The sequence below is a fragment of the Sinocyclocheilus rhinocerous genome, unplaced genomic scaffold (genome assembly GCF_001515625.1).
Source record: "Sinocyclocheilus rhinocerous isolate Xijiao unplaced genomic scaffold, SAMN03320098_v1.1 scaffold1294, whole genome shotgun sequence".
In the NCBI taxonomy this organism is placed as follows: domain Eukaryota; kingdom Metazoa; phylum Chordata; class Actinopteri; order Cypriniformes; family Cyprinidae; genus Sinocyclocheilus; species Sinocyclocheilus rhinocerous.
The window spans coordinates 1,010,574-1,030,961 of NW_015656157.1; the positions used below are offsets into that span (position 1 = coordinate 1,010,574).

The 20,388-nt window shown below is 37.3% G+C and overlaps 1 protein-coding gene across 1 annotated transcript; it reads left to right on the forward strand.

Annotated features, from left to right (window-relative positions):
- Nucleotides 1-2,416: 2,416 nt before the first annotated feature.
- Nucleotides 2,417-19,045, forward strand: LOC107719567 (ankyrin repeat domain-containing protein 24-like). Its single transcript, XM_016527015.1, has 23 exons — nt 2,417-2,492; nt 2,814-2,873; nt 6,925-7,055; nt 7,182-7,270; nt 7,341-7,405; nt 7,492-7,549; nt 7,645-7,715; nt 7,921-8,027; nt 8,579-8,754; nt 9,322-9,344; nt 9,994-10,077; nt 11,171-11,299; nt 11,460-11,579; nt 12,313-12,463; nt 12,571-12,713; nt 13,872-14,038; nt 14,932-15,626; nt 15,715-16,052; nt 16,713-16,946; nt 17,118-17,294; nt 17,793-17,948; nt 18,476-18,541; nt 18,623-19,045. The coding sequence occupies exons 2-23, from the start codon at nt 2,838-2,840 to the stop codon at nt 18,692-18,694; spliced, it is 3,288 nt and encodes a 1,095-aa protein (XP_016382501.1). The 5' UTR covers nt 2,417-2,492; nt 2,814-2,837; the 3' UTR covers nt 18,695-19,045.
- The last annotated feature ends 1,343 nt before the right edge of the window (nt 19,046-20,388 follow it).

A 20,388-nucleotide genomic window follows, 5' to 3' on the forward strand; every position in this document is an offset into this window, starting at 1 on the left:
GGAGGTCCTTACATCCAGCGGTGCTGTATTTTCGCTTTAGCCGATCATTATTAGAAGCTGTATGGCACAGATTTGAAAACATGTATGCTTATTGTAGGTGTATTATGTTGCCATAGTTTAAGATTGATTACTGTTAACAGCATTAAATAAATAAACAAATAAAAATACACATTTTTCCACTCCAGTGAATATTTCTCAGAGTTGGTTAATTTTTGAAACTCAGTTTGTTTGGTCTTTACTACAGAAAAAAACACACACACACAGATGGTCACACTAATGGGGTAAGTTGTCAAAGTGGCAATTAAACAGACTCTTATAGCATAATTTAATGACATTTTATGAAAATAAACTAAATTAACTGGACTTCTTACTCAAAACCTTTTTACTGAGATATAGTCTTATATAACTGTGTGACAACTAGCCTCTGCCTGCCATAATGCTGCAAGCCTGCAACTATTGTCATAATCTATTAATTTATTTGTTTATGTTACTAGAAAACTAAAAAGAAAAATTGAAACAAACAGAACTTTAAGATAGATAGATAGATAGATAGATAGATAAAGACAGGCAGATAGACTGACAGACGGACAGATGGACAGACATATAGACCGACATTAGATAGATAGATAGATAGATAGATTCTGATTAATTAAGGGAAAGCAGCTCCTCAAAGTTTTCACACCTGTGATCCGCTTTGACAGTCTCACATGAATCTGACAGACTCACCAAAGTGTTAATGATGTGAAGGTGAAGGTGTGTGTAAGTGTTTTGCACACCAAAATCCTCCTCAGTTACACATCTGGAGACTTAACGCGGAGGGAGAAAGTCATAAAACTGAGGCCCAGGGCTAATCGTTTACAACACACAACAAATAACAAACGCACATCTGTGCCGCTAGCTTGCGGTTGCCGTCCTCTCATACAGATGTCTTAATGTTCTTCAGATGCTAATTGAATTCAAAGAAGAAGCAGATGACATTGTCAGCATATATATATATTTTTTCCCATGCTGTTAAAACGTGAACCTGAAAATCTCACTATATAAAGACACTGTTTATACGACAGCAATGATCTCACTCTCTCTTTCTCCCACATGGAGGGAAGGATGAGGTCATAGCAGACGCCATCCGCCACCCCCTCCATCCCCAGCCAGCGTCGACACACATCTTCCCCTCACTTTTCTAAATTGCCCCTTTCAAACGGGGACATGTTAGAGAGAGGAAGGGCCTCCTGGGACAAAGAAAACGCCAGTACAGAGAGGGAAATTGCCCCTTTCTAAAGAGAGACAGAAGGGAATAGGAAAAAGTTTAATATATGATTTGAACATTATACACTTAAATGTGCATTTTTGTACCAGTAAATGCTCTCAAACCATTTGTATACATTCAGAATATATAACGTTTTTTTTATATTAATGCTTTAGCAGTGCAAATGCTTTTTTTAAATATGAGGCCGCTAATCCCAATTTTTGATTTTTGAAAAGTAAATCTGGAATAAAAGTCACTTTTACATACACAATATGTATTACTTCTTAACGGAATATGAGAAGTATGTGATAATGAAATATTTTAAATAAATTAAATTAAATATTAAACTATAAATTTATTTTAAATACATTAAATGACAAATTATATTTAAATGAATTTTAAAATGACAGATATTGCATTTTCAGGTCGGGTTTATTTATTTTATTATTATATTTATTTTGTATTTTATTTACATTGTTGTAAAAAACTACTGTATCTATAAAATACATATTATAATATATAATGTAATACATTTTTTTTTTAAACATAAAATATATTGCATATACATTGGATTACACTGTATATGTCCTATTGAATTGCACCAGCCAATATGAACAAGCGCTTAGTATTTATCGCCCCCAAGTGGTCGCTCATATGTGTTGCCACATCTGAACACTCACTATGTATTTGTTTCTTCACAAAAATCTTACAGTACTAACATAATTATTACAGTGTGTTATATGCACTTTTATTGATTAATCAACTATATAATCGATAATACTATGGGTGAATTAAAACATAGCATAATACTCACCACCAGCTAAAGAAAATAATCATTTGGGCTCCAAATGAAATATGCAATGCAATATTTGCGCTCTACAGAAGCACTGACTGGCCGTTGATTGGCTTATATTTATTATTATTTTATATATATATCTTACATAATTCATATTAAAGTCAGCCTCTTATTTTATTATTTAACACTGTTTTATATATATATATATAAAAAGAGGCGCGTTTGGTGAAGCGCGCATGACACCTGAAGTTTGAAACGTGTGGTGCGCGAACCTGTCAATCAAGACTCTACTGCCCGCCCCTCGCCGCTGATTGGTCGGATTTCGTGCCCAGTCAGCCAAGTCCAACAGGCGTGTGTTCTGCACATGACGTCAGGGCATCCCACCACAGGACATCCATACAGCAGACCTGAGGAAAGCAGAAGAACACCACCAAACATCAAACACTGAATGTAAGTCATTTTGCATTGATCTTGATTTATTTAATGTCTTCTGTATAAAGCTTCCGTATTTCTATGACTTCTAGTGTTGAGTCTTCAACAAGCATGTGCTTAGAGCAAGAATGATTATTCAAAATAAATAATTATACAAAATAAACTAAGTTGCTATTGATTTAATGCCAGATATATTGAACGCATTAATCATAGAAACTTCTGTATTTATTCAAATTTTATAAGACTTTCAGGAGGCATGTGTGTGTGTGTGTGTGTCTGTGTGTGAAATAGTATATTTGAATTTCCTAATATACATAAAATGCGTTTTATTCATTACAGCTCATGAACATACTTTAAAACAAGATGAAAACATTAAAAGCAAAGTTCAAGAAGTCAGAGGTAAGAACCCGTCCCGTGCTAAGTATGCTAGTCTTCCTACTTCAGTATGTTTGCCTATTAATATGAGCCATTATGTTTCCAAAACTGTTTTATATAGTACCTAAGTTGTTGAGTATTTTGGTGACTTGTTGCTTTGTATGTGCAAATGTGTTTTAGCAGTAGAAGAGCAGGCCAGCCTGCAGACGGCACCTGAAACCAGAGACCTCTACTAGTGTTCAATTATTGAAACACATTCATTCACTCACACTCACATACTCAGTATATGATGTATTCTGCGCTTTTCATTGTTTAATTTAGCATTAGAAGCTTTTATGGACCTTCATCTTCACTAATATTATTAAAACATTATGTTATTGGATCTGAGCCCATGTGTGAAGGCGAAATACACCATCCTAGTGTTCTGAATGAAGAGTGTGTGTTTTTCCCCGACTGAGGTTGTGTTGGGATGAACAGATAGATGAGCCACTGTGGGGGAGAGAAAGTGAGCTGGATGTTTTCTCTTTGTTTTTATCCTATCTTTCATCCAAAATTCATGTCTGGGTTAGATGTCCACATACTGTCTGCTTTTGGTGGGGTCATAAAGTCAACATAGATATATGTGAGTGTGTTAGAAAAGTTGCATTTGTCTAAATGGGTGGATATTACTAATTCAGAGAAAAAAAAATCTAATAAAAATATATTTTGCATGAAGGAAATTAAACAATTTTTTCCGTAATTTCTGTTATTCTCAGTGGCGATTCTCAATATACAATATAATGCAGTATTTATAATGTATTACAGTAGAAAAAAATGAACATGCAACCATAATCCCTCCAGCCGCCCACACACAGTTGTCATCTCTGTGTGAACATGACTCCATGGGTTTGAGGGGCCGCTCAATCCTCCATGTCTACTATGTCTGACTTTATGTCTCCAGTTCAGGCCAACCACATCAAAACCGAAAGCCCAAATGACTTTTGTCTACTGAACACCAATCATATCTGAGCATGTCGGCCCACATACATCCAAGCATACACAGTATGACACAGTATGAAATACACTTCACAGTATGACACAGTATGAAAACTACCTTAAATGAGTAACTTAAATATTTACCACAGAAAACAATTTGACTCATACCTCAGTTTAAAAAGAAAACTTTACAGCAGTGTTATGTTATGTACTATTACAGTATTTATTAATATTTTTAAATTACTTTATTTTTTATAAATATTAAATATTATATTATAATATATAAATTATAAATGAAATTATAATATACAAATATTATATTTATATATGCATTTGTCTTTTTTAATTTTTAAAAAGTTTTTTTTCACTTATTTTTATTTCAGTTTTAGTAATTTTAGAACTTCAACTTAAAATTTTCATTTAAGTTTTTTAAGTTAAAGTTTTCCATCTAATATTTATATTTTATTTTATTTCAGCATTTTTTAATTGACAATTTTTTAAAATAGATTTAGTGTTATAGATTAGAGTTAATAAGCAATAACAACACTGAATGATTTTTTTTTTTTTGCAAAAATTGGAGACAAGTTATCATCGTCTAATCAAATCCTGCATGATGGTTAAAATCAAGTCCTGGCCTACATTTGTTTATTGTTGAATGTTTAACTCGAAACATGTCACATTACAGAAGTAACATGTTTTAACCAACCAGCCCAGTTCTCCTCTAAAAGAAGTTCAAAAGAGCTTTTCATCAGACAAAAATATTGCTATGCCTTTGTGTGAAAAAGATGAGTCATCAATATTTACAACATGAAAAATGCATCAGCATGCCTATATTTGCTAAAAGCTAGTTTTGTCAACTTTAGGAGTGCGTTAGCATATAAATGACCTCAAATGACTTAAAACCACAATACTATTATATTATTATATTATTATTATATACATGCATCTGTATGGCATCACAGGAAGTGATTCAATCAGACTGACTTGGCATAAAAGTGATACAGTAGTGTGCACTAGACACTGGGAGGGGTTGCAGAACCCAAACTGTGTGTATTTTTATACTTCCATTTAGTCTGATTGCTGATAGTCTGATTTCCCCGTTGTGTTTGCTGAGTTCTCACCCCCTGATGCTAATACAGTAGCTTTGGGATCAGAGAACGATTAGGCGAGACGTGAGACGTATAGGGAACGGCGTGGACGGTAAATGGTGGTTGGAGAGAAGTGAGACAGAATTGGGATGGAGAGTAAAAAAGAAGGGAAACGGGACAGGGAGGTGTGTGTGTGTGTGTGTGTGTGTGCCAGGCAGTGACTGCAGTGTGTGTCATATATCTCTGCAGACAGCAGAGCAGGACGGCATAGCTAGAGTTGCACATGACAAAGCTGCATTTGCAGGACAGATTTCAGCAATCAGATATATAATCAGAGTTAGGTATTTAGTAGCGTTTAGGCCTTCGTGTTACAGAGAGATTAGATACTAAGTCATAACCTTGGCTGTTTTATGATGGCTTTGGCACAATGAGGAGTGGTCGTGTTCAGGTTCAGTTCAGTTGAACTTTTTTGCCACAGTATTTATTGTCCTTGTTGAGAGCACATAGTGTGGATGGGTCGTGGAAAGAAGCAGAGGTTTCAGACGTCCTCTGAGCTCTATGGATCCTAATGCCATCTTTAACCCAATGAAAAGCTTCTGCATGTGTTACGGCGTGATTACGGTACGTACAGCCCCTCCTTGTGAGAGTATACAAGAAACGTTATTATTTGACATTTTTTAGCTAATATATCAATAAAAACCTTAAAACAATAAAAATGTAGCAAGAAATTTCGCAAAAAAAAAAAAAAAGATATTGTGGCCACGAATTAAGAATTAATTCCTACAATATATTAAATTGTTTGTTTTAGGTAAATGGTTGCCATGTTATTATAAGATGTTCCATAATTTTAGTCTATCAGATTAGAACAAGGGAAAGAATAAGTACAACATGGTCATGATTTAACTAAAACGAGAACGTATTTGTTCAATGTGGACGCGATTTAATTAAATCGAGGGAACAAACTAGTACAACATGGTCGTCATTTAACTAAAATGAGGAAACAAATTAGTACAATGTGGTTGCGATTTAATAAAAAAAAAAATCTAATTTGTACGTGTGGTTGAGATGAAACTAAAACAAAGGAACAAGTTACAACATGGTCGCGATTTAATGTGGTCGCAATTTAACTAAAACGAGGGAATGAATTTGTAAAATGTGGTCACAATTTATCTTAAACGAATGAACGAATTAGTCAAACACGGTCGCGATTTAACTAAAACAACGGAACGAACTTGTACAATGTGGTCGCGATTTAACTTAAACGAAGTACACGTTAGTCGCCTACATGTTCACGATTTTACTAAAAGGAGGGAACGAATTATAAAACGTGGTTGCGATTTACCCCAAAGAAGTACTTAGCTTTAAGTAATAAATAAAAATTTAAGGGGGTCTGAATACTTTCCGTACCCACTGTAATTTAAAAAAAATTCTAATTTGTACGTGTGGTTGAGATGAAACTAAAACAAAGGAACAAGTTACAACATGGTCGCGATTTAATGTGGTCGCAATTTAACTAAAACGAGGGAATGAATTTGTAAAATGTGGTCACAATTTAACTTAAACGAATGAACGAATTAGTCAAACACGGTCGCGATTTAACTAAAACAACGGAACGAACTTGTACAATGTGGTCGCGATTTAACTTAAACGAAGTACACGTTAGTCGCCTACATGTTCACGATTTTACTAAAAGGAGGGAACGAATTATAAAACGTGGTTGCGATTTACCCCAAAGAAGTACTTAGCTTTAAGTAATAAATGGAAAGCAAAGTTACATTGAAATATTTTTTTTTCTTGCTGATCCATGAAAAACGGTAATATGATCCGAACCGTGAGTTTTGTGATCCGTTGAACCACTATTTGAAGAGTTTCACGATTTAAACTTAAAAAGAGCTATGCAGTAGATTTTTGTCAAATATTAAAGGCCTAATATTAAAATAATATGTGTTTGTGTTCAAATAAGTTATGCGTGTCATAATGTGCTTTGTGTGTTTGTTTCTCTGTGTTTTTAGAGTCAGGACTGGAGTAAGACAGATGACAGATTGTTGCAGGCTGTGGAACAGAATGATCCAGAAAAAGTAGCCACGCTGCTGGTGAAGAAAGGTCTCTGCCCGTCCAAATTGGACGCGGAGGGCAAATCAGCGTTAGTGGACCTTTGATTTCAACTTATGATGTAGTCTTGTCAAAAATATCGTACATTTATGTAATTACTTTATAAAAAAAAAAAACAACAACACATGAACAATGCAAGAAATTGCTGAACTCACAGGTTCCACCTTTGTGCGTCTCGAGGTCGGTTGGACTGTCTGGAGGTCATCCTCTCTCATGGGGTGGACATCAATGTAACAGACGGCACTGGTAAGATTTAGTGTACTAGTAATGGATGTTCTTAAAGGTCTCAAAGAGATTCATTAATTTCTCTCTGTAGGGTTTAATGCTCTCCATCTTGCTGCTAAGAATGGACAGTCAGATTGTCTAAAGAGGCTTCTTCAGGTAGGAGTCATGAATTATTGTCCTAGAAAGAGCCGATGCTGATTTGATGTTGATGTTGAGGTATAGTTCAAATGTTCATTCTGTAGGAGAGGATGCCTGTCGATGCCACAGACAGTTTTGGGAGGACGTCCTTACACCATGCTGGTAATAAAAACTCTTCCAATATTCAAATATTTGAACATTGCATTTGTACGCTGTTGTTGGTTTTTGCATGTTATTCTGCCTTTGTCTTTGTGCAGCTGTAAGTGGCTGCTTGTCCTGCACTGAGATTCTATGGGATTTTAAAGCCAACCTTGATGTTCAAGATGGAGTAAGTTCATTTGAACAAAACACAAAGTAAAAAGATGATTTATATTTGTACATTTGGCAGAAGATTTTATCTGGAGTGACAATCAGGATACACTTTTTATTAGTAAGCAAGTATCCATTGGGACACTAAGAAGTATCCTCCCAATATTGTGCACAGCAAGTTGAAAATTTAGTTTTAAAAGGTTTAACTTACTGTTTTCTCTTAGGATGGGTTAACTCCATTGATCCTGGGCGCCCAGATGAGCAGAGTCGAACTTTGTGCCTTCGTTTTGGAACGAGGAGCCAATCCTAATATACAGGACAGCCAGGGCAGGTTAGATATGCTTTAAACAGCTTGTGTACAAAATAAGAGCTTTATTTTATTATTATTATTATTATTATTATTATTATATTACAAATTGGAAAAAACTGGATGGTTTAAATCATTGTTGTTATTGTGAACTAAAACTATTAAAAATCATTTTCATTAATTGAAATAAAGCTGCAATAAGATATTCATAATGAAAAAAATAACTTAAAAAAAACTTAGAAATGTTGCGTTGGCAGCTAACTGAAATAAAATAATCTGAAGTTGAAAATGACTAAAACTAAAAAAAATCTATTAAAGCTATAGAAATATTTAGGGGAGAAAAACAAAACCTATAAAAATTACAAAAGTAAATTAAAAAAAAATATATATATTTTTTTTATTTGTTTCTAGTCCTACAAATTGAAATTTGGAAATTATCTTTTTTTTTCTTTCTTTTCTGGTCCTACAGTTGAAATTTGGAAATGATCATGTTATTTTATACAGAAAATAAATATATATATACTTCGATTTCATGTATTGGACATTTGAGTTCAAACTCATGTGTTTCGAGGCAGATCAGCATTGATGTTGGCCTGTGAGAGTGACAGTATGGAGACTGTAGAGGTGTTACTGAAGGGTGGAGCTAACCCACACCTAACTGATGCCCTGGGGCACAACTCCGCCCACTACAGCATCACCGCCGGCAACCACAACATCACCCAGTTTCTGCAGAACATAGGCGTTTCCACAGGTAACCACACACACATCTAGCCCTCACCTTTAAATCCTTCGAGAGAGAGGGACCATCTGGTGCCTAGTGGTTCTCTGATGTTTGGCCCCCATTTTCATTTGGATACACTCGTAATCTGAGAGGAGAGACTAAAAAGCAGATGTTACGTTGGGTCAGGAGATGAAAACAGAGAAGTTTGCTAACTCAAGTTACAAAGGACGATTGGAAACATATGTCGCACTGACTTGGAAATGGATCCCAGTGTTAATAAAGGCCCCCGTGGTCGTTCAACCTGACAGAGTGATAAATGTGCTGCCTGCCTGCTTTCATGTTGCCTCTTTTTTCAAGATTCAAGATTTTTTATTTGTCACATACATGGTTATATAGAGAATATATGACCTTTTTATATATATGACTTATATGAATATATGACTTTTTTAATGCAACAGTGAGCTTGTGGTGGAACGGGAAGATTATGTATAGTTATGTGTTTGAACGTGGCTTGCAGAGTGTTTTTAGAGTGATAGTGTGTGTGTGAGTCTCACCGCACTGCTGTCTGTTTCTTATTTCTGTCCCATGCATTCCCAGCTGCTGAGGGTTCGAGTGAGGAGGTAATTGTCAAAAGAAACGGCCTCTCCCAACACTTTATCACATGCATACAAATAACTAAACCACAGAAAATCCTCAAGGACGTTCAGGGATGCATTATGATACTCTATAATACAAATGTTTCACAAATATAGTCAATTTTGTTCCTCAGCTAAGTAGGGTAACTGCATCATCCAGACAGCTTGATTTAAAGGTGAAGTGTGCCATTTTTGCACCCCTAGTGGAAACATGTGGAATTACAAAGTTGCGAAGTTGGAATTACAAAGTTACAAGTTGCGGTCACATTTACTGTTCTTCAGCTAATTTTCATAGGCAAAATAGTAATTTTATTAGGAATTCCATTGCAACTGTGAATTCTGCATAAGAGCAAACAATTTTTCCACACAGATTTCAAAATTTTGCCTGAATTCCGCCAATGTGACCACATCTTTACATATAGTTGTCTCTGCATGTTGGGAAAGGAAAAAGTATTTAAACATGAAAAAGATGGCGCACTTCCTCTTTAACATCACAAAAGTATGCACTTCACCTTTAAGAAGTCATATTAGTAGTTCGAGGACAGAAGCGTATGTTACAAATCTAACACTGCTGCTGCTGCTTTGCTTTGCTTTGCTTTCTAACCTGTCCATCCTGAAACTCCGCCCACACCAGCAGGCTCCTCCTCCCAATCCCCCATCTAGTGGAACCACACCCCGCAAAAGGAAAGCCCCTCCTCCTCCTAAATCTCCTGCTCAGGTACAATGGGATTCATGAATCCCATGAAACATTATAAAAAGAAAAGCATTTAAAAAAATTAATTGTCTTAAAGAGACAGTCCAACCAAAAATTTAAATTCTGTCATCATTTACTCACCTTCATATCGTTCCAAAACGGTCTTTTTTTCCATGGAACACAAAATTAGATATTTTAATAAATGATCACGCTAGTCTATTGAAAAAGGACAAATAAATAGCATAAAAGTATGACAGAGTTTCCATTTTGCACAAAGTATTCCTTGAAATGTATGGCACTGGGTCTTATTCACTAATAATTGTATGTATCATTCATATTTATGCACACTTGAGAATGTCTTAAAAAATGTTTGGTTAATTCTCAACACATTCGCAATGCAGATGAATTTGTTCTTTACCTTGTTCTAATGTTAATGAATTTGGAATATTCTAAATGAATATTCTAAATAAAACACACCAAAACCATCTCCATATAAGGGCTTTCGTGAAAATTTGAAAGCTATTGATGAATCATGATTTGTTTTTGAAAATGTTTGTATGCAGATTTCACACACAAATTAATGCATACGTAGGGCCCTATGAAATCTGTTTTATTTTTTACCAAATTCTGTTTTCATTTTTTCCTAAATTCTATTTTTCTATTTTTAATTGTTCTGTATTCCGCGTTAATGATTAAATTTTAGTTTTTAAAAAACATGTCTAATTAATTGAAATCATGAAACTTGAATGTAACAACAATTTATTAAGTTTAACAAAAATTTCATTTTCAGGCCCCTATGAAATCAGTTTTATTTTACCCCAAATTCAGAGTTTTTCTTTTTAATTCAACTTCATATTTAAATAGCAGAATTTTTCCCTTTTTATTCACAGACATCAGTCCACATCGAGATTTGATCAAGTGTATAGCCCTTTTTCATTTATTCATCCGAAATTAGCAAAATTCTGTGTTATACTGTACATTCCATTTTTATGACTGGATTCTCTCCGTGTTTTCCACATCACGGAAATCATAGGGCCCTAGTATCATACACATGGTTACTGAATGACACCCATTGTTACAGTTAAATATGCATGGCTTATGCTTGGTAATTCTGCAGGGCCCGCCTCCTTCCTCAGATGCCTCAAGCACACCACCTCCCCCTGTCCCCACCCAATCACCTGACTCACAGAGCCCCGCCCCGCCTTCTCCCGCTCCCAGGACCCAACTTCTCCCATCTGAGAACCTTGTGAGTGACAACAAACTTTTTGCTTTTAACGAATTGTAACCGCAATATGCCCAACATAACCCATAGTCAGCAGTGACAGTACATTATAATAATGTAAACATTTAGTAATTTGAAATAATCACATACACTATTTCTACGTTGCAATGTGTGTTTGTGTCAGGTGGAGGATGAGGAGGTCTTTGAAGAGATCCGTAAGCTCAGGCTGGAGAGAGGTCGCCTGCTGCAGAAAATCAAGGTTTTGGAGCAGCAGCAGAGCAGCGCCTCCACTGCCCTGGAGGAGGTACTGCACTTATTTAACTATAAATAATCAACTTAATGGCAATTTCCACTGAAAAGGAAGAAAATGGGGTTTAAAAGTCAAATTTCAGTGAAAGTAGTACTTCTGATTGTGCCAAATTTAGGAGTCCAAACAAAGTTCTGAGTGGCGTTTAGATGAATATGTAAATATGTGCTGCACTCTTTCCTCTCAATAACAGAAAAACCACACAACAACGAGCATTTTCTTTTGAAATTATGTCACCAGTTTGTTCTTCATTTTCGTTTAAAGTATATCAGGGCCTTAAAGATACAGCTCACCCAAAAAGAAAAATGTGTCATCATTTACTCACCCTCATGTTGTTCCAAACCTATATAAGTTTATTTCTTCTGCTGTAGACAACATTTTTTCTTCTGCTGTAGACAATATTCTTATTTCTCAAAATTATTTCTTCTTCTGTAGACAGTATTTTAAAGAATGTTGGTAACCAAAATATTTTATGGTAGACATTGATATCCATACAATTTTTTTTTTCATATTATGGAAGTCAGTGGCTACCAGCAACTGTTGGTTACCAACATTATTCAAAATATCTTCTTTTGTGTTCAACAAAAGAAAGAAACTAATACAAGTTTAGGACAACTTGTGTGTGAGTAAATTATGACAGAATTTTCATTTTGAAGGGATCTGTCCCTTTAAATGTATGTGGTTTTGTCATAATATAGCAGTTATCACTAAATATCAGAATGTTCTGCAGCTAAACAGTCTGAGAGAGCGTCTGAGCGAGGTTGAGGCAGAGCGTGACAGACTGCTGGCCGAGCTGGAGGAATTGAGAGCGGCTCAGGTGAGCGGTGTGACCTGTGACTCTGAAGACGCGGAGGACTCCGATGACATGTTGGACTTCCCAGGTGAGCCGAGAACACTTCCTGTCACAAAAGTAAGTGGAAGAGCTGGAAAAAGCCCCGGAGCAAATTAAGTGGACATTAATGGACATTTTCTGTTTATGTCATGTCAGGAGCAGAGAAGTTACTATCTAAGCAATCACGAGGTCTGGATGCTGAGGGCGCCTCTCAAGAGAATCCTGCCATGGTGGAGCAGCTTCGCAGAAAAGTGGAGGAACTGACCTCCCAGAATGCAGACCTGGTTCTCAAAGTGCAGGTGGAGTTTCTCTCCTTTAATCACACACATGCAGAACGCCAACAAAGCACTAAATCACAGGCATTCACACACACATACAGATCGCAGACCTCATTGTCTGTGTTTAGATGTGTTTTCAGCAGCTTCTTAAAGGTTGTTCAGATGGGCAAGATAAATATGCACTAACCACATACTGCACCTGACCTGCTTCTTAAAGCCTCGCATCTGCTTTAGAGATTTAAAGATGGGAACACACAACACATGCACTAGTTCTACTTGATGCTGAAAGCTCAGATATTTTTTTTGTTGTTGCATATTTTACATTAACATATAATATGTTGAATTACACTGGACGTTTTTTATTTAGTATTTTTTGCATTCTCAGTGGTCATTCTCATCAGTGTAATTTTTACATTGAAAATAAATCCTTAACTTGTATTTTTTTGTATTCTCACTGCAATTTTTACATCGAAAAAATATAATTACTTAATTAGAAGAATTAGATTTTTTGCATTACAGTAATGAGAATTGAGATAAAAATGTGCTTAATTGTAACAAAAATAATGTAAAATGGCTTTATTTTCATGAGAACAAAATTTAAAAAATAAACTTAAGAAAATACATATTCATTTGTTTTGGTTTTGGGGTGAAATGTGACCTCAACATGTTCTTTCGACTGATTTCTTGTTATTCAAATCAAACCCAATTATAATCAAATGTTTCATGGTCTAAATATGCAGAGTGCTTATTTATATATCTAAAGCACAGCTGACATTATAATAGCACTAATCAGATCAGTGTGGTGCTGTATTCTCGTAAAAATAGCATGGCATGTATGCAAAGCACTAATATGGCATTCCACTTACAAAGCCCTGGTGGAAAATGTTTGGGGAACATGTGCGGCAAACTTGTGCTAATGAGCTTAGTAGAAAGTGTTTGTAGCAAATTTACCACTTACACACATTTGACATAAATCAGCAATGTTTTGGGAAGGTCCTCCGAAACTGGGTTCTATTTCATTGAAGTCCAGGGTTAAACAAACAGATCAAAGAACGCTATGAGGATAATGGCTGAGGCAACATATGGCAACTCATGTGCTGTCTGTAAAAGAGAAAACCAATAAATACCTTTGTTATTGCAATATTTGAAAAAAAATATCCATTGTGTTATGGTCTGCAGATGCTGGAGATGTTTGAGAAGGATGACACGGATATGCAGAGCTCGGGCCCAGATTTTGTTCCCACAGCTCAGTATGAATCTCTGAGGAGAGAGTTTGAGGAACTACAGGAGAAATACTCCAGAGCCCAGGCTTCAACTGAAGCCTCAAGCATCGCAGAGGATCCTGGGTAATGTGGTTAAAATGAGATCAGACTGATATTTTGTCAATATTTTCCTTGATATGATTCAGAATGTTTCAGATTCAGGTCATTAACTACCGTATTGTCCCGAATATAAGACGATGTTTTTTTCTTGGAAATACATCTGAAAAAACGCGGTCGTCTTATATTCGGGCCAATACGGTAATAGCACATACTGTATATGTCTCCTGTATCTATACATTTGGTGTATTTTCGTCCAGAAAACAATTTTTTTATTTTTTATTTTAGGTTTTTGCATATTGTCAATGTCATTAATATGCTCCTTCTTTCTTTATTGGTTGTTATCGACCTTATTTTATATTTAAAAGTGAGCACGGGCATATTTTACATTTCCAAAAACAGTTTGTTATGCTGCTTAATATTTCAAACTTATGATATATTGGGAAATTGCTGAATTTAAATGCTAATTTTACAAAATATTTACTCAAAATTAACAAAAAATATTTGAAAAATATTTAACCATTGATAGAGAATGTTGTTGGTAGATATTGTATATTTGGCTTTGTGACAATGTATCAATACATGAACGCCAAAGATCAATATTTTATTATAAAAATTGCAAATATGAAAACCTGATTAACCTTTTGGTTCTGAATAATAAAATCAATTGCTTTTTTATATCAATACAGTTTTTATGACAGTGTTGGTCAGTCTGTCTGCTTGATATTCTGCCTTTGAAATAAAATGTAAGAAAATCACAATAAAATTGCAATAATATCGTATCATGGCTTAATTCTCACCCCTATTGACAAGGAAGTTATTGGAGCTGGAACTGGAACTTACCTAACCCAAACTAGTATCAATCCCTCATGCAATTACGAATCCTGTCAAGTAATTTAAATGTTTGCTTTCCTTCTTAGATCAGAGGAAAAAGATCAAAAAGCTCTAGAGGAACAGCTGGCCCAAGCCCAGGCCGAGTTAGAGGAACTCAAAGAACAGATGCGTCTGGGGGTCTATTCGGTGGAGGAAGCAGGAGCGAAGCCAGAAGGGGGCTCCGAGTCCCCTGAGGAAGGGGCAAATCTGGAAAACCAGCAGCTGAGAGCAAGGGTGCAGGAGCTGGAAGTGGAGCTAGCTAGCAAAAAGACAGATGGGGAGGGGCTTAGTGAAGGTGACAACGACACCATCCAACAGCTGAAACAGACGGTGACGGAACTTGAAGCAGCTCTGCAGGATAGAGAGAAAGGGAAAGAGGGAGAGGAGGAGAACGAGACAGTTGTGAGCCTTAAAAAGCGGGTGGAAGAGCTGGAAAAAGCCCTGGAGCAAAGCAAGATGTCAGGGCACGAGGAGGGCGAGGGAACGCCGGTGAACGGGTTGCAGGCACGGGTGGAAGAACTTGAGCGGGCGTTGAAGGAGAGCATCCCTCGAGGTCAGTTTGAGGAGGTTCAAGTCACTTTGGGTCTTCAGCTTAACCAGCTAGATCGAGAACGAGCTGAAGTGGCTACTCGACTCAACCAGGCCTTGCTGGAGCTGGAAAGGCTCCGCCCTTCATCCCACACTGGCAAAGATGAGGACGACGAGGATCCGTCCGAGAGCTCAGAGGTTTCTATTGCATCTGGTGAGTGCACCTGTTGTCCCTCTGAGACTCTCCGAAATAACCATTTGATTCCTGCCTTTAAATATAACTTCAATTTTAAACCAATCAGAGCACTCCCTGCACCTGTCACCAGGCGGACGGACCTTGGAGGCGATACAGGAGGAGCTGGAAGTTGCAAGGCAAGAGGCAGCACAAGCTCTGGACAGCCTGTGTGCTGAGAGAGAAAGTCGGGCTCAGGATGCACTACAGCTGAGAGATGCAGTACCACTTGTAAAACACCAGGAGGTGCTGTCTGCAGTAGCCCAGCAGCTGGCGCAAACAGAGAAAGAGCTGCAAGCAGAGAGGACACTGCGTGAGAAAGCCCAAACCGAGCTCGCCAGACTGGAATCCGAGCTGCAGGCTGTACAAAAAGACTCAGTTAGCAAGGAAGACCATGATAAAGTCAAGGTAAGTTACATAAGATGCTAAAATGTAGCACTGTCCAATTTGCGAATTAATTGTTCTTTGGGATATTTGTGAATCCGTGAAGTTGACCAATAAAATCAGCTGTGGGGTGGGAATTTCGCCCATGTAATACATGTTAACACTGCAGAAATGCTTTTTTTCCCCTCTATGCATAAAACAGGGGTATCCAAGCCTTTTCCTGGACTGTCCTGCAGAGTTTAGCTCCAACCATAATTAAAAGTGAAAGTGAAGTGTGGCGACCCATACTTGGAATTTGTGCTCTGCATTTAACCCATCCAAGTGCACACACACAGCAGTGAACACACACGGAGCAGTGGGCAGCCATATTGCTGTGGCGCCCGGGGAGCAGTTGGGGGTTCAGTGCCTTGCTCAAGGGTCTTACCTCAGTCGTGGTATTTAGGGTGGAAAAGGGCGCTGGTTATTCAATACCCACCGACAATTCCTGCCGGACCTGAGACTCGAACCTGCAACCTTTGGGTTACAAGTCCAACTCTCTAACCATTAGGCCACAGCTGTCCCCTACACACCTGAACAGTGAGTTGTGGCAAGTTGGAGTTAAACTCTGCAGGACGTTGGCCCTCCAGGAATAGGTTTGGACACCTCTGGACTGTGGTTTCTGAGCTTGATTCTTCCTCACTGCAGGAAGAGCTAGAGCGCTCTCTAGAGGAGAGTCGGCAGAGTGCAAGAGCAGCGCAGGAGTCTCTGAGTGAAAAAGAGACGGAACTGAAAGAGCTGCGATCTCAGAAAGCTTTAGAACTGGGACTGGTGTCCAAAGAAGACCATGAGGCCCAGAGACTCTCCCTACAGGCTGAGATTAACACCCTGATGGCCCAGTTAGCCGATCTAGCACGCAAGCACGAGAAGACCTGCACTGAGGTGTGTGTTGTCCTTGATGTTGTTAATGACCGTTTCCACTCCACCTATTTGCACATATCTTAAAAACAAGCCAAGTTTTTTTTTTTTTTTTAAAAGTCCCCCTCTGCAGGGGTTCCAGGGGACATGTTAAAAACGAGCCAAGTTTTATTTTTAAAAAGTCTCCTTCCGCAGGTGTTCCAGGTGCAGCGGGAGGCTTTATTTAATAAGAGCGAGCGTCAGGTGGCTGAATCCCAGCTGGAGACCGTTAAAAAGCAGCTGGCGGATCTTCAGGCCGAGTCCACCCACATCCACCAGCTGCACCAGGACATCCAGGACTCACAGGGGCTCATCAAGGAGAAAGACCGCAAGGTGTGAGGGAAAAAAAGTTGGGCTGCATCCGAATATTCCTACTTCCATACTATACAAACTGTAGTATGTCCAAATTCACAATATTCATAAAACAGTAGGCAATAAGTACCTGGATGTTTTCCAGTGGGACTCTGAAGTGCATATCTAATGGACACTTGACTATCCCATCAAGCCACAGGAGAGGAGTTGTGAATAGAATGCAGCAGTCGGGTTCTGAAAGTAAATCCATTGTTAATCAATGCATTATATGCATTTGTTGAAGTCATCATTTCACATTATTTCAAAATATGCAAAATGTTCAATATTGGAATTAGTGGTGAAAAACTACATTACCCATAATTCTGGAAAAAACTCCACCAATCAGAGAATCACATCAAGTAAATTGCATCAAAATAACACTTTAGCGCCTCTCCATTCCCATGGATCACCATGAATGATGCAAAAATCCATTATATGGAGATGTGATTCTTTTTCAGCTTTCTTACCGTCTCCCTGCAGATCACAGAGTTGTCTAAGGAGGTTTTTCGTCTGAAGGAGGCTCTGGGGGCTTTGACACCTCCGCAGGGACGTTCCCCTTCGCCACCGTCCTCAGGGATACCTGGACAACAGCTGGCACTGCAGAACCGTGTGACCGCATTAACACAGCAACTCCAGGTGAACATATTCCTCCTCGCTTTATCAGCCTTATTGATAAATACACGCTTAAAAATAAAGGTTCTTTATGGGCATTGATGGTTCCATGCGGAAGCTTTAAGATCCATGGAACCTTGCACAAAAGGTTCTTTATAGTGGAAAAAGATTCTTCAGATTTTTAGAATGTTCTTCACATGAAGAAACTAACATTTCTTGTAAGAGCTATTCAAGGTAAGGTTCTTTGGGGAACCAAAAAAAGTTATTCTGTGGCATTGCTGTGAAGACCACCTTTTGGAACCTACATTTTTAAGAGTGTAGAAGAACCATTTTTGATTCCCTAAAGAATCTTTCAGTGAAAAGAACCAAGAACATTTTAATAATCTCAACAACCTTTTTCCACTGTAGATAACCTTTTGTGGAATGGAAAGATTCCATGGATGAAGGTTCTTCAGGGAACCACCAACGCCAATAAAGAACCTTTTTTTTTAAGTGTATACATTTAAATGAATAACACACATCTAAAGTCTTTCCTTTAATCTTGTTCTTAGGACTGGGAGCGCAAACACAAGGCTGTTGTTTCAATATATCGTTCTCATCTATTAGCTGCTGTACAGGTGAGAACCGTAAACCCAACCGTACATCTACAGGAACATCTTATATTACACTTATCTATGTGACTGTTTTTGACTCAACAGGGCCGGATGGATGAAGAAGTTCAGGCGCTTTTGCTTCAAATCCTCTGTATATCACAGAAAGGTCAAAATTAGTGCTTTGTAACTGACAGTAATACAAAGAGTTCAAGTGACTGCTAAACGTACCCTTGAACCGAAGCATATCACCACTGTGTACCGCCAATGAGAGGCATTGAAACTGTGAAGGAGAAGATATAGTTTTGGAACATGACAGAGATGATTATATTTCCTGTATGTGACCATTTATGAGGGACAACACAGATACTTTTGTACCACATTTCAATAAACACTAAGAAATGCTGCTGACGTGCCTTTCTTTGCAACTCTGCAGTTAGGCCTCTCACAGTACTGTATGTCAAAATTTACTTTGTGGTAAAAAAGAACGTTATGATGAATTTCCGTGGTGCTAAAAAGATGTGTAGCACACCACAGGTAATCTGTCTATTTCAAACTCGGCTGGTATACAGGACTCGCGCCTACACATGTTCTCACCACAAACAGCTGAGCACGTCTGTTAGTACAGGTTTCCTTTCTTTTTCTAATCAGAGTAATATTTCATGTAAAAATTCAAATGTGTCATGTCGATTGAACCTGTATTATTCTTTCTTCTGTTAAAAAACAAAAGATGCTTGGCAGAATGTCCAAGTTGCTCTTTTCCATACAATGAAAGTGGATGGTGATACACTACTACCATTCAAAAGTTGATGATTTTTTTTTGGAAAGAAATTATACTTTAAGCAAGGATGCATTAAATTGATCAAAAGTGACAGTAAAGACATTTGTAATGTTGCAAAAGATTTAAACTTCAAAAATTTGTATTATTTTGAATTATCTATTCAACAAAGAATTCTGAAAAAATGTATTATGGTTTCCACAAAAATATTAGGCAGCACAACTGGTTTCAACATTGATAATAACAAGAAATGTTTCTTGAACCCAAAATCAGTATATAAAAATTATTTCTGAAGGATCATGTGACACTGAAGACTGGAGTAATGATGAAAATGCAGCTTTAAATCACAGGAATAAATTAAATTTATACATGTATTAAAATAGAAAAGAGTTATTTTAAACTGTAATAACATTTCACAATGTTACTGTTTTATTGTAATTTTGATCAAATAAATGCAGCCTTGGTGAGACTTCTTTTAAAAGCATAATAAATAAATATCATTGACCACAAACTTTTGAATGGTAGTGTACAATGCTAAGCTCTCAAAAAAGACAAAAAGCATTATAAAAGTAATCCATATGACTCGTGACCAGCATTGCAAGTCTCGCATCTTTTAAACAATGACAACATTTTCATTTTGGGAGTACTGTCCCTTTAAAAATAAACCAAACATTTCCTTGTACTTTCCCCTTCCTGTTCAGTTTTATTGAGAATGCTTTTAGAGCATAGAGGAACAACATCCTAAGAAAGTGAAGTAAGTGGTTTTTAGTGGTGGCAAGGTGGTCTAGAATACCTGGAGAAAGTTATCCGTTAACATTCCCATTTATCTCAATGTCAGTTGCTAGACTGGAGCAAGAGCCCTGTAAGTATGTGTTTTGAAATATTGGTGATTTATATGTTGTTTGCAAAAACTCATGGCTACTTTTAAATGGTTGTCAGTGGATAAAGATGCTTTTTGGACCCAAATGGTACAGCTGCAGCATCTACCAGTAGGCACTAACTGAAATTTGCTAACTGGCTAAACCCTGACTCACTATTCCTCCTATTTCTGCCATATCCTAATATTGCTGAAAATGTAAGAGCAGTATGTTATTCC

What these genes read in the sequence shown, in the direction of transcription:
- LOC107719567 (XM_016527015.1), top strand. Translation starts at nt 2,838, where the DNA reads ATGAAAACATTAAAAGCAAAGTTCAAGAAGTCAGAG. An exon ending in GACGCGGAGGGCAAATCAGC is followed by an intron (nt 7,056 to 7,181) that starts GTTAGTGGACCT and finishes CTGAACTCACAG; the next exon opens with GTTCCACCTTTGTGCGTCTC. An exon ending in CCTCCACTGCCCTGGAGGAG is followed by an intron (nt 11,580 to 12,312) that starts GTACTGCACTTA and finishes AATGTTCTGCAG; the next exon opens with CTAAACAGTCTGAGAGAGCG.